Consider the following 15,797-nt stretch of genomic DNA (forward strand, 5'->3'; position numbering starts at 1 on the left):
CATTCGTATCGCTCTCAGGAACTCTTAATATCTGAGGAAAATGTAATCTTTATCCTTTACTCTGTACTCTTAACGTGTTTTCAAAATATAATGATGATCTATTTTTGGATGCTATTCTGTTGACTACTAAAGCCACTAAAAAATATTTTAAACCATATTTAAATTTGTCTACTTTAAGGCTGGATTGCACCCAGTAATTTTAGCAATACCGTAATTAAAGTACCGGTTAAGCAAAACATTTTGTAGCACCATTTGATAATTTTTAGATGACATCATAAGTTTAAATGTTGACCGTAACTAATTTAATTTAAATACAAAAATAAAACAAAATAAAAATTTGAGAAAAATTCTTAAGGTCAGCATTACTGTTAACATTAAATTTTACTTAGACCATCACTATCTAAACTACTTCCATTTTATTGGTTTAGGTATTTTAATCACCAATTCCGGGTCGGTCAAGATTATATTCCTACGCGTTATCCCACGCATATTGTTTAAGGATAATACTTCTACGGACACCCAGACATGGCTCGATTGTCCAAATTTAGCAGGACATGGTCGTAAATGTCAAGTTTTAAGGTTATTTCATATGTGTTATGAATTTAAAAGAGTCATCAAAATTATCACATAAACATTATTATTTTAATTTAATTGGAAATTAATATTATGTAGGTATATAGTTAGTATAATTACCAACTATATAGCTAATACACTTATAAGACTTCTAAGAATAAGGCTATCGTAATTCATATAAAATATATTTATATACGATATAGCTAAGGAAATGAATAAAAAAATGTTTAATTTATTTCCAATTTAACCAGTGCTTTCCTTAACAACTCATAATCATACTAATCATACTAAACCTAAGTACCTATACTATACAGGATGGTTTTTTGAGAAGGGCGGTGATGGCCAAGTCGGAAACTACGAGTCTCGGAGAAAAGTCGTCAAAGGAGACATACCCTCGATTTATAAGAAACCAATAACTGCATATTTAGTTTTTTAAACTTTCAGTAATACATATCTTTGCAAATTGATCCGTATCAGCAACAGATTCCATTGGTTCAATAATAAAGGTGTATTTTTTTTAATCATTCGGGTCGATTTCCGTCAAACGTTCAAGAAGTTTTAAAGACTAAATATGCAGCAATTGGTTTCTTATAAATCAAGGGCATGACTCCTTTCACGACTTTTCTTTAAGTCTCGAAGATTCCGACTTGGCCATCACCGCCCTTCTCAAAAAACCACACTGTGTATGTATTTACCAGGTGTGGGTACCATAGCGGCATTTTCTTTTGCCGTGTATGCAAGCATTATTACGTTTCAAAGGGCTAATGATTGTAGCTAATGAAATTACTGGTCTGATGTGACTAAACACCATAATGTGTCTCCAAGAGACAAGTGCAGTTGCTTTGCCGCTCAGAATTTTGTGCTTGGTTTGGTCTATACACATATAAGGACATATCATTCGCCGTCTGATAGCGGAACGGCAAAAGTGTGCTCAAACACACCTTTCTCCTTAGCCGTGTGTCAACAGTCACTATCCGAATCGGCTTCTAAATTTAACATACGTAACCCAAACTGAATAAATATTTTTAATTTTTAAGAATATTGTAAACAATTGTACTCTTATGTAAAAAAATACTTAATCTACATGCATTACTAATATTTTTAAGACAGTTTCTGTGAAAAGACACGTCCGGAAAATCTACCGGGCTGCTCTCCTTTTTACTTAAAAATAATACTATCAAATTGTTTAAGCCGCACAGTCTAACATCTTAATTATTCATTGTTATTGGCGTTATTCAGAGGAAATCTATAATTATCCAAATCTTATGAGTTTTTATTGAGTGTTACTTCCGCTATGTCTTTCACAAATTTGACACGTGTATCACCTGTGCAAGAGGCATCTTCAGGAGATGTTGATTTGCTGAATTCTGAAACGAGCTGTACTTAGAGAAAACTCATAGCATTTGGATTTTCATTATTGTAATTTTCGTAGGATTACTTTTTATTGGAAAATTAAATGCAGCTCATTTAAACTTTGGTAAAGTAGAATTCCAAATCCATAACAAACAAACAAAAACACGTACACAAATATAATATTTTCGCTTAATTAGGGAATGCTGATATAAAGGCATAAAAGGCATTTATTTTCTCAAAACTGATTCCTTCAGAATTCTTTTTGATGTCATTTCTAATATACTAAATACTACTACCGTTTCGCAAACAAGAAACTCTCACAGCATTCTTTTTTTGCGCTTTTTTTAATAAAAATATGCAATATTGTACTGTCATTGCTATTGCTATAAAATAATCATAATCTTATAATACTTACGACATAGCCATTTTTTAATTAAACATTTAAATTTATTTATAAATAATGCCTGAACAGTGGCGGGGACTTTATTATAGAAGTGTATACATTTGACGACCTGTATAGCCGAGTGGTTAGAGATCCTACCCACTAAGCTAGAGGTCCCGGGTTCGAATCCCGGTAGGTGTAAGCATTTATATGATGAATATGGATGTTTGTTTCCGAGTCATGGATGTTTAAATGTATTTATATATGTTTATATGAATTTATGTATGTTTATATCAATTTATGTATGTTTAAGTAAGTATATTGTATTAAATATATCGTTGTCTTGTAACCCATAACATATGCTTAAATTGGGGCAAGATAATTTGTGTAAAAAGTGTGTCTATATTATTATTATTATTTACCCTTGAAGCTATTATGTATCTTATGAAGCCTACTAGAAATAGTTACAAGCAATCCCTTATTTCTAGTGTTATATAAAACCAGAATATATCTAAATATTATTTTATAGAGTGAAGGTCATCATAGCTTTTGGTCGTGAATAAAAAGTATGGCGTTCATAAACAGCTATATTTAAATCACGTAAATATTCAAACGATTTCACAATCTGTTACGGATTAATCCGTAAATCCTGAGCTCGAGTGTCGACGACATTGTGAAAGTAAACTTAGCCTTGACGGTCGTTCCTTCAATATCCAAGGTTGGGCTTCACTTAAACTTAAGTGCTGTAATTTACTTCATAAACGTACAATTATATTTAATTAAACGTTAAATAACTGAATATTTCTTTATATAACTTTATATATCTTTTTATAACATAACGCTTGTCCGTAAACGTAAGGTATTAAAATTTTTAATGTATAACTGTAAACCTTTGAACGTTTATACGTCTAGATAGACTGTGACAGCTGTGAAAACGTCGATAAAATTGATGTTCAAAGTTAACCTCTATTTTGCGCAATGCACGCACACTAACACAAAATGACATACGTATCGCGAGTGTAAGATGTAGCTTGTCACGCGCATTGATTTAATAAATCTGGCCTGTTTTCATCGTTTGGTGTTGGTTGATGGGTTTCGGCTGCTGGTATAATTTATCAACAACTCCTCCGAACACTCTCAGTGATATATTATGCTTTAGAATAGGCACAGTAAAACAACAAACCAAGCTAAATCGTATCCTTGAGTATCCTTGATTATGCATCATGTATTTGGTCACCTCACTATGCAGTACATATAAACAAAATTGAGTCTATACAGAAGAAGTTTGTCAGATTCTTGTGCTTCAAGGATTACTCTCATTTCGACACCTATGACGATGTCTGTGTACGCTTTGGAATGGAACCTATGTTTATACGGCGGAAAAAAGGCGATATACTGTTACTCCATATGTTATGGAATAACCTTATAGACTGTTCGGAATTATTAGAATCTATATATCTAAGCGTACCGGACTACAGAACCCGTCATACTTCCTTGTTTCACGTCCCCCAAGTAACTACAAATTATGCCCAGAACAATATTTTAAAACGTATAACATACGTATACAATACGAGTACGCAGGTACTGACATTTTGCGACGTCTAAGCAACGCTTTTTACACGAAATCTCAATACTTAAAACACACGAAAATAAAATTGTATAACATAAACACGAAAACACTCAATCACCTACACCCTCACTCACCTACACTATACACACACACACACACACACACACACACACACACACACACACACACCTCTTAAATAATATTATTATTAACGTATGTAATAATATTAGCATTAAATAACAGATGTATACCTATTAAAGTTTTGTAACTATTATTCTTAATCCTAAATTGGCATATTTGTAAAATTATTTGTAAGTCTATTGTAATGGTATATAAAGCTGTTGGATTATTAGTAAATAAATAAAATAAATAAATAAATAATGTGTTTGATAATATCTTGACAAATTTGTTTTGAGAACATCTATCGAATTCGCACTATTACGTTATGGATTTGGAACATAAACAAACTTCTAGGTCACCTGCGATCTGTGGTCACCGATACCCACGCTTTCTTATTACACAAGGGATTGGGAATATTGACTTACGGCCGTTTTCAATAACATATCTATCCTTAGTTTACCTTACTAGAGTGGGACAAATGTATCCTTTTACGCTTACTTACATTTCAATAAACCATCGACATAAAGCATTGGACTATCGGCCGTTTTCAATAGCCTATCTATGCTTAGTTTAACTTACTAGAGGTAGACAAATCTATCCTTTTACGCTTACTTACATTTCAATAGCCTATCGACATAGAGCATTGGACTATAACTATATTGAACATGACAGTAAGCTAACTAGAGACACGTTATTGAAAACGGCCGTTAAAATAATATAATATGCTTAGATAATTTATACGTCTAGATAGAGTCTCTTGCTGTCAGACAACCGATGAAAACAGGCCAGGAATATTAGTTTAGTGTGCGTGACAAGCTACGTTTTACACTCGCGATTTGTATGACACTTTGTGTTATTGTGAATGAATTGCTCAAAATAGAGGTTAGTTCTAAACTCAATTTTTACAACGTTTTCACAGCAGCTGTCATCAGTCTATCTAGACGTATTAAATGATCTAAGATAATATGTTTATCACATCTGCGAAATGTGAAATGAAAAAAATGAAACATTAGCACATCTGCAAAATGAATTGTACGAGATATTAAAGTGAATTCTGTGATTCTGTAGATTTGTAGTGTCGGTGGACAATTCACAATAATATACAGTTCTTCCTCACCAGATCTGATTGAAATGGCAGATTCTGTAAGAAATCGAAATCGTTCAATCATTCATTGATTTCGAATCGTTCATCAATTGATTTGACAGGACCACAGAGTACATTTTTTTTAATTCGTTCTTGCGAACAGGCTATAGCCCGGTCCCTTACTGCGTCGTCTTTAGTATTTTCATTTTTGGTATTTATTTTCAGTATTTTGTTTTACAAAAAAGTCCAATAACGTATTCTCATCTTTCATCAATAAAATTTTCTTTTTCTGTATGTTTTCACTATTTTTAGAAGTTATTAACAACACAATTCACTTTCCTCTAAGGAAGTAGCAACTTTTTTCGAATCGCTCATTTTGACACACACACTCAATAAAGTTTGTACCTAGATTAGTATTAGTGATCGTGGCTGTATAAATGACAGAGAAAAGTCTCTATTTATCTCTGTACATTTAGTAGTGAGTAGAAAAAATATTATAAGACATGTTTATTCCAGTCAAGAAGCGAACATCCGTAAGATATAAACACGTTGAATGAATCAAGGCGAGTAAACATAACAAGATTGTAACAAGTCTATTGAATGAAACAGTAAATAACTCATACAGAATCTCTTTGTTATTCGTCTTAACGAAATGCGGCTGGTAATGTATTAATTACTAGTGACGTCCCGTTCATCGCGTGTCTTCTACCATTGTTGGCACGTTCTAGTTAACAAACCTCATTTTCAATGTAACTCTTTCGGAAATGTGTGAACCTGAGCTTTTAATTTCGATTTATTTTGATGTACAGACATCAATTCCTCAGCATGGAATAAAATTTCCAGCGCCGTCTTTGTGTTCTATATACACTATGTTAAAAAAAACTGTACGATAATTGACATGGATATGAAGTAGAATGCGGAGACATCACAAAAAATTTAATAAAAACTACGATAAAAGAACATTTCATATTAAATGTTTTCAAAAATCTTTAGAACCCCTGACTTATTTATTCTACAAGTAAACTAAGGTCATCGCCGTGACCTCGGTCCAATGGCGTATAGCTGGAGTCAGCTGCGCGGCGCCGTGGCTCTAACAAATGAGGTGGCATGATTATTAAGCTATTGCATAGCTTCTATCGCGGGCCTTGAGCGTGGAGACCGAATCCAGAAATTCCGTAACGATAATAAACTAACACTTACTTACTAGATCTATATAGATATTTCGCCACGGTAGTTGACGTGGAACAGCGGTTACACGTATGCTTTTTGTGCAGAAGGTCCCAGGTTCGAGCCTGGGGTACGTCTTAATTTTTTTTTTATTTCTTTATTTTTTTTTATCACGATTTTTTATTTTTTATTATTATGACAAGCATTTTTATTTAGTTTCACCTGTCCTATTGTCTGTCTGTAATCAAATCTTGCAAGTAAAATTTTACTCACTTCCCGTTTGCTTTTTTTTTTAATTAATTTTATCAAAAAAAATACTGCATAAATAAAATAAATATAATTGCATAAGTTGATAAAAAATGCTATGCAATAGCTTTTTTACCGCGGCAGTCCCCGAGTTCCACACGTCTTTTTATTAACACAAAACTTTCGTTTATGCTGCCGCCCAGACGCCCTTTGCAGGGTACATAAATGAAACGGGTGTTTGGGTGGGGAAAAATTTAAACGGCCACAGGCAGAGGGGTCCACCAACTTTTATAATTGGGTATGCCAATAATCTTTTTTTATTCTTTTTCAATGTATGTATTTTATTTCTTTTATTATAATTTTCATATATTTATTTTATTTTATTTTTAATTGTTCAAAATATAAGTACTTGTCTGACACAACATATTATCTCATTTCTTAACAGACTTCTTAAAAAGCTGTAGTATTTAATGATTGTTTAGTCAAAACTGCGTTCCTAATATCCATTAGGAAATTATGATTATCATTTTTTTTTTCATTTAAAATATGATCCTATACGTTCCCTCTACTACCGCACTACCCATTGTATAGGGATTTTCTAGAGACTAAAGCAGCAATATGTAAATAAACAAATTCTATTTTTTTTTAATAAACAAAAACTACAAGGTGCATCATAAACCGGCGCTCGTTTGCCCAGCGTGCTCATCTATTCTAATCATGAAACGATATTGCATTCAGGTTTTTTCATATAAATCCTCAAATGCTTATAAAAATACTATGTACACTTTCCAGTTGTCAGTCGCAGAGGTGGAACTTAGGGCGGCAGCTGAAGAGCGCGACAAGCTGTTGAATGATGCTAACTACAGCAGTCTGCAGAATGACGAGGCAGTGGCGCGAGCAAGACTTGAGAGAGACGAGGCCATCGAGAGGAAGAAAGCCGTTGAGGTTTGTAACACAACTATAATAATATGGCAATATGTGTCAGAACCACTGGAACTGGCGACCCTGATAGTGTGTTAATGTGAAGGTTATATAAAAATAATAATTGGCTTAAAAAATAGTTTCGGTTATAGTCCTTCATAAGGGTCAGTGCAGTGAGTTCGCGGTGATGTCCCGTCTCATACTGCGGATTTGCGCTGGCAATGCGCGGCTTAACAGGGCGGGGGACGCGGTGACGACAACGGAAGCACTGAAACTATTGTGTCACTATTCGTGTTCACGGGTTCACAAAATGTATTAACAATGTCCACTACGCGATCATCGGCACTATGGCTCTTATTCCGAAATGCGTTTAACAGCACGCGTGTCAGAGACCAACTATATAGTTATATAAAAACTAGTAGTTGCCCGTTGCATTCGCAACTAAAGGTTTTATCTCAATAAAATGTTAAATATGAGAATAATCATTATCAGAGAGAGTTGTCATACTGAAACATGCAGGGCAAGCCTGTCAGCCATTAATTTGACATAGCGATAGATAGTAGGATAATAATTGGCTCACTTACACAAAAATGATTTAAAGGCCGGCAACGCATCTCTTGACAGTTGTTCTCGCGGATCCACTGGCCTCACTACTTTCCATCCTGAGCGCCTCTTACCCATTTGCCTCCTCTTGTATAAAAAAATATTTAGCTCCAACCAGATATAGCTGTAGTACTCTACTAGTCATGTTCAAAAGAATTATTAAAACCGTTTGTATGGTATGGGTTACTAAAAAAAGAATTTCATACTAATAACACACTTTATGAATCGAGCGACCGCTTTCTAGCTTTTTTTATGAAAATAAGGGACGAGACGAGCAGGACGTTTGATGGTAATTGATACGCCGTACCCATTACAATGCAGTGCCGCTCAGGATTCTTGAAAAACCCATAAATTCTGAGCGGCACTACAATTGCGCTAGTCACCTTGAGACAAGATCTTAAGTCTCATTTGCCCAGTAATTTCACTAGCTACAGCACCCTTCAGACCGAAACACAGTAGTGTTTACACATTACTCTAGCCGGCATCCTGTGCAAAGGATCCTAGATTATGGGTACCACAACGGCGCCTATTTCTCACCACTGGTGCTAATAAAAAAAAATATTTTCTATTGAAATAAGTAGTGAATCATATAAGTGAAGAAATGATTTCTTTTTGTATTAGAATTTATAGGTGTCAGCAATTATAAAAAATTACGAAATATATTATTAAACTTATCTGAACAACAATACCAGTTGGACGCTTGTGTAACCCACACATGAAACCGTCGCGACCTTTTCAGGTATTTTTATGAGAAAAAGTGTCGAGGTCAGCATCTGATATCTCAAAGAATTTTTTTTTACTTGTTTTTATTTATTAATTTTTTTTTTAATAAATTTCCAGGTGTCCCTAGCCAAAGCTCGCGTGGAGTTGATGCAGGCCAACAGCCAGCTGTACGAGGCTGTGCGGCAGAAGATTGACCTGGGCCAGCAGTTGGAACAGTGGCAGGTGGGTTTTTTACAGGAATTATTTAAGAGGTCAAAATAAATGCAATTCTAATATTTCTTTTGTCTAAAACGGCTTAACTCGCGGTTGGTCTGAGTTGGTACCGACTGGTTTCGGATCATTGGGAGGTCCTTTATCAGTGTGAGTGCAGTTAGTTCGCGGTGATGTCCCGTCTCAAACTGCGGATTTGCGCTCGCAGTGCGCGGTTTCACACGGTGGGGGGTAACTATTGTGTCACTATTGGGGTTCACGGGTGCACACAATGTCCATGTAAACATTGGCACTATTGGTCTTATTCGGAGATGCTATTAACAGCACGCGATTCAGAGTGGGTGGCGTAGACCTCTCTATTAAGATTAGGTCGTCGGTTGATTCCGACGGCTTCGAAAAGCAATTTGAATACTTTATGACGTAATGAAACCACCATGGTTCTGAACAACATTAGTGCCCTTAACGGTCCCGGTAATATTTAAGTAGATCCATCTATCTTAATTTTTGTGTTTTTCGAAATTTCAACGTTATTTCTAACGTCATGATCATGGGCTGACGGAATATCGGTAAATTCCAAAATCTTCCAATCATGTGAAATATCCCGTCAATAGTGCTTACATTGTAAAAGCATTTCGACATTAATAGTTGATAAACCCGTTCTAAATTAGGATTGAATAGCGAATACTTATACAAACAAATACGCCGTCCAAGTAATCATATTCAATTTTTCAGATGGACATGCAAGAGTTAATCGAAGAGCAAATGAAAAACAAGCTGACGTCACAGGAGAAGCGCCGTAAACTGCCAGAGCCTCCGGTGCCTACTCGCACTTCGCGAATCCTTGGATTTTTTCAACGGTGATCTGTTGTACGCTGATATCTAACGCCATACACACCACCATTCAATACGTCATTATAAACCAGTACGATCCACACACACTCTCCGCCATATTGGCGCTTCTGTCAATCATGCGCGGAGATTTGACACTGACCGCTGTCATCGCGGCCATTTTGTCGAACCATGCTCCAGCACTCAGCTTATTTTTATTCTACTTATGCATTTTAACGTTGAAACCTTGCGATGTTTACACATTTGCAGTGATTCTTAGTTTTTTATTACGTTTACTTATTATTACATTTAATTTACTTTTTAAATTTTATTTCAATGAGATTTTCTGCACGTGCTAGTTTAAGTAAATATGTGCAATAGCACTTAGTGTCAATGACTTAAGTTATTTCGATTATTTTAATAGAAATTGGATCGGTTTGGGTGACCATGGTACAACAGATTATAAATTAGATTGAAAGAAAACGAATTTTGTATTAATAACGATCCGATCGACTTAGTTTTTAATACTTCTTTTATTGTTTTGTTTGGGCATCGGTATATCGCCAGCGAATTTTAGAATATTTATGTCACCGTCAGCCATTTTAACCATGTCACTTAACCATCCATTTATTGTAAATAACAAAAAAGTAGCAAATAAAATGCACCTAGCTAAATTTAAATATAGTGTAAATTTAGTTTAATAAACTAACTGTGGCCTACACTGTGTATTCTAGATTTGTTATTAAACAAATAAATATAGTAAATTGTGCGAATGTGCCCGCGGCCATCTTGAAAATCATCAAGTTTGGGAAGGACTATTATGATGACAACACAAAAAGTACCCGTGTGGGCTATTTATAAGTAAGATAATATTATGTAAAGAATTCAAAAGCACGTGTAGTGTAGGCAATAATATTAATAAGCATTAATGTATGCATAAGATAAAACGGATAATATATCAAACCTGCCATTGTTATATAATAAAACGTTATATTAACAGTAATATCTAAAAGATAAAGAAGAAAAAAATGTGCCTTATTTAATGCAAATTAATATATAATTCACGGAAGTTAATAATTGTCGTCACTGCTAGAAACAAATTAGTGAAATTTTCTCCATTCGATATTATATTTCATGTAATAACCGATCTAGATTCGTCTTTCGTTGGAGTAATAAAAACTGTAGTATCTTACATTGTCAATCAGTTATATTGAGTAACAGTTATTTTAAAATGAAACATGTTTTTAACCCTTCTAAATACATTAACGTTAGTGGGGTTTTGATTATATTATACTAAAATAACAGCAGATTTTTTAAAAATACGATGAATTGCTATCAACTAAAATAATGAGCCATAATTAAAACTTAATTTAAAAATAATGATTTATGGATGTGTTTCCGGTTTTGTGCCGTTAACACTAACAGGAGGCCAATAATGACAACTCCCAAAAAAAACTAAATGGCGCGCCAAATGAATGAGCAACACGAAATGCATAATTTTAAACGTGCGTTATAAAATGCATCGTATCATTTAAAAGTAACCTTTAGATTCCACAATATGTTCGCTTTTGACACTTGCCATAATAATTTATAAAGAATATCGAGTGATACCAACACTATATGTATACAATACAACCAAACTTGAAGTTATTATAACGGAATGGATTAATGAATATCAACCCATAATATAAAAAAAAAACATAATCAGTTTAAAATAACTGTTACATTATTTTTGAACGAAGTGCTATTATCGTGCCTTAGAATCTTCTAAATATATTAATGCAAAAACGTTATGTTTATTTATCTTAAAGGATATTACATTTTTTAAAGAAATAAATAGTTGGTAGAAACCAAACAAAATATTATCTTTTACCGCAACACAACTAACACTTAAGCATTTATGCATTTTATACTTAATCATTTTGTGTGATAAAAATAACAATATATTACTAATAAATAACATTATTATTAATTTTTTGAGTTGCTCAACGGATTTTACCCTTGGTAGAAGTTGATGAAATATATAGTTTGCTCTCTTATATTAATATATAATTTTTATAATTGTAAAGCCGGGTCTGTATTTTTATTCTATATATTATATCACTATTTTCATAATGGCGATTCAGTTGTTATTTCAATAGTTGCAGATTATGATAACGTATAGATAATATGACAGCAAAATTGTCATATTGTCGAAACATAACCATAGACCTGGCTTTTTTTTTTACCAAAAATATAGATTCTATAGTAAGCGCAAAAATTTATAAATTTCAAGCGAATGTAATCGTTTAGGTTTTGTATATGCATTGAACATTCCAGTTTTTCTGTATATTATAAATAATTATTGAATTTTAACTATTTACAATATTATTATTTTTAAGACTGAGTTACTGAACAGATATCGGCTAACATCTTAATGTATATTATAATAAATGAAATGAAAATATTTTATTTTGCACAAATTAGTTTGCAGGATTTTAATAAAATTATTATTTATGAAAAGGCCTAAATCTTGAATAAATTTGTAAATCTGTTGTTATCATCATCTCTATGAAATATTCTTGATATGTTTGAAGTAAAAATGTTTTTTTATACCAATGTGAAAAATTGCAGGTAATGTGAAGATGAAGACGATACAGAATTGTATTTTATAAAGCGGGGTTTTCGCTGTTGTCAACACGATTCCGAACATACTCAAAAAACAGCATCCGATCCGAATGGAATTGAACGCGGTTTTCAAGCGAGTTCACTCAGATCTTTCTATAAAACAAAATGGCGGCATCTAATATAGAGTGGAATCAACTATTAGAAGTTTTGTTCTAGCAGGTTAATACCTGTTCCTCAAATGAGTATTTCCATTCTGTTGTTCTGTTCATTCATGTTGTACTAAATTTTAAAAAAAAGGTTGCTATTAAATTAAATAGAAATAAAATTATGCTTCTGATCCACTTTTATTAGGAGTGAAATTGTTTTGAAATTATTTTATTTGAACCCGTTGAAAGTCTTAAAATGTAATTGCGAATCCAATATTTTTCTCATCATTATTAACCCTTTATGTTTTTGTATTCTCCGACCTTACCTATAAGTTACCACGGCTAACCCTTACAGCAACAAGTCGGTAGTTATCATACTGATTGTGTAGAGAGACAAACATTAGTCAGAAGCCAAACTCTGATGTAATGACGGAACAAGCTCGTATGAGTGGAATCGATTCGTGTGGTCGATTAGTGAAAACCCCGCTTAAGACGCTGCAGTTATTTGTAATCTGTAATGTAAAGTCGACGAAGATATCTTAAGACCTTGTCTTGGGATAAACAAGACGATCGACCGTTATAACACTAAATTTTTACACACTTTCTATAAATAATTGAAGTCAATTCTTTCATTTATCCTTTATCCAGTATTCACATCATCTGATATTTATTCACAAGTAGTATATATTGTTGCTCTAACTACTTTGATTTACTAGCTGTATATAGTTTCACGTATTTGTAGAAGATATATTACTTTAAAACATATTATAATGTACCCATGTTTTTATGTGATCTTTAAAAAAAACACATACCATTTACGTATGCAAAAAGGTGCATAGCAACAGATGATTATGAAAAGTTTTGTAGTCCACCTGTGTGGGAAGGCCTTTATGAGATGATTGATAAAAACGGATGAAACGAACGATTACTACTTAACATTTACATGTACTTAACAACATTAATTTTAAATACCGTGACTAGTTGTAACTTAATGTATTAATTGTGGAAATAAATCATTATTATTATTGAAATACGGTTTTTATTAACCCTGGGTCCTTAAATTTAATCTATACAGAGTGTCCCAAAGTTATGGGACATGAAGGGGAAGTACCTTAAATATCGTAGATAGGGTATTTTACTGAAAGAAGACTTTATGTTAATTTTAAAAGTTAGTAATTCTTCATTCAAAGATTTTCTAAAAAATTACTTGCCTCGTCTGGGTATGTATGTCTTGTATCCTTATACGCGATTTAAATCCGCCGTATAACATGGGGATGTCCTACATATGGTCATTTGACGTGTGTCAATTCTTTTGTTACAAAATTAAATTATTTTATTAAATTTGTGAATTAAAAACCTTAACAAAAAAGTAGAACAAGGCAAACAATTGGAAATACTTAAAATACCGAATTGTAATTTTTTATTATTATTACGAAATACGAGGTCGTAAAAACGCGTTATTAGGGAGTGATCTATCCCATATAACGCGTTTTCCAATAACGCGGAACCGCTCTACCACGTTATACTGCGGATTACCTGTAATATATAAAGCACAAAGACAGTTTTGGAAATTTTATTCCTCAGTAAACACCATAGGTACAGACCATAATAATATATTGTAGGAAAGGTCTAGATGAGAAAAGCCTTAAATTGTTTTGGGTTTCTAGGTGGTCAGGATCAAAAGCTATTGAGGATCAAACACTTTCCATAGAGTTACATTGACAATGAGGTTTATTCACTAGAACGCGCCCAAAATGGACATTTTAAACATATTGGTTAGTTTGCATTGTAAGTCAGCATTTTTTGTTCTACCATTGCATATGCTTAACTTGGCATGCATACACGGGCAGGAGACCGAGAGTCACTAGTCTCAAAAATTATTTGTGGAAAAACTCAGCCTACGCGTGTATTAGTCAGAGTTTTCGTTCAGTTGTTTCGACCGCGCTTTGAATACAACGCCACGCAATGCAGAACAAAGTATTCATTGAAAAACAGTCCATATAATAGCATTTCCAAACTTAAAAAGAATGGAGTATCGTATTTCAGGTAAGTGCCCCTTTATATTAACATAATTGTAGAAATTAACGTGAAAATATTCTTGGCTCGTGTTTGCGGCCGAGTTTTTAATGATCATATTATACAACAGAGTATGAACATTAGTGCCACGAAATAAAGTGCTAATTTGAATATGTTTTAGTCTTATCCATATAAGTTGGCTCGGACGTTTTTTAATTGTAAGTCAACGTCATAAACAGATATAATTACCTAATTAGTACAAGTACTTGTAAATAATTCACAGATTTGATCATTGATCTCTCTTATATCTGTTCTTCAGTGGGAGAGAAAAGAGGAAGGAGTAAGACGCTGGGTGAACCTTTAACCTTTTTGAGATATAATAAAATAATATTTGTTGGAATTGTGTATCTTATATATGTATACAGGAAAGTCCGCGATGGTGTAGGTTTATCTCTTAAGGATAACGTACTATATCCATTTGAATACTACATATTATAAAATTCAATCATTCAGAAATACGTTAAACCCCCCCATCCCAAACGGAGTCAAACGGGGGTTGGAAGGTTATATGAAAGTCCTATGTTTTTGAAGTTACGTAAAAATCGTTATTTAAGTTACTCGCTATAAATAATGAAAACGTATATCTGTACCTATATGCGATTTTGTAAAATCTCTCCTTAAGGTGGTTAAAAAGGGGGTGAAATTTTATATGGGAAAGTTTTAATTTTTGTTAACTTGCATCATTTGTTAGCTTGTTTTTTTGTTAACTTGAAACGTTTGGAATCAGCTAAGAAAAAATTTGAGCATAATCTCTCCTAAGGGGGTGAAATTTCGGTTGAGATGTTGGATAAAAGTCTTATGAAGTTCGGCTGTGGTGTTATATTTTGTATAGGTAGGTCCCTATACAAAATATATAAGTAAAATATCTTTGACACAAACGCCTTTGGATGATAAAATTATTAAATAAAAAAATTGTTATACTTAGTCCTTTCAAAGAGGGAGGTATTTTGCCATGACTGTTGCTTCCTCAGGCATTGCAGCTACCTTTCTTGATGGAGGCAAGACGGCTCATTCTGCTTTCAAATTTCCTTTGAACCATAATGGCACAGGTGCTTCGAGAAGCCAAAATTATTGTTTGGGATGAGTGTACTCTCCAAGATATAAGGAATTGCTAAACTTCGGGGCGGTACTATTCGGGGCTGGTGACTTCAGGCAGACGTTGCCTGTTGTCTCACGAGGGACACGTGC

The 15,797-nt window shown here is 33.5% G+C and overlaps 1 protein-coding gene across 1 annotated transcript in view; it reads left to right on the forward strand.

Moving 5' to 3' along the window:
- Window positions 1-13,564, forward strand: part of LOC126966714 (bicaudal D-related protein homolog) — a 127,193-nt gene extending 113,629 nt beyond the window's left edge. The window contains exons 7-9 of the mRNA XM_050810929.1: window positions 7,288-7,440; window positions 8,860-8,964; window positions 9,685-13,564. Of these exons, the coding sequence (XP_050666886.1) occupies window positions 7,288-7,440; window positions 8,860-8,964; window positions 9,685-9,813 (387 nt within the window). The 3' untranslated portion in view covers window positions 9,814-13,564. The remainder of the gene's footprint in view (window positions 1-7,287; window positions 7,441-8,859; window positions 8,965-9,684) is intronic.
- The last annotated feature ends 2,233 nt before the right edge of the window (window positions 13,565-15,797 follow it).

The sequence above is a fragment of the Leptidea sinapis genome, chromosome 1 (assembly GCF_905404315.1).
Source record: "Leptidea sinapis chromosome 1, ilLepSina1.1, whole genome shotgun sequence".
NCBI classification, from domain to species: Eukaryota; Metazoa; Arthropoda; class Insecta; order Lepidoptera; family Pieridae; genus Leptidea; species Leptidea sinapis.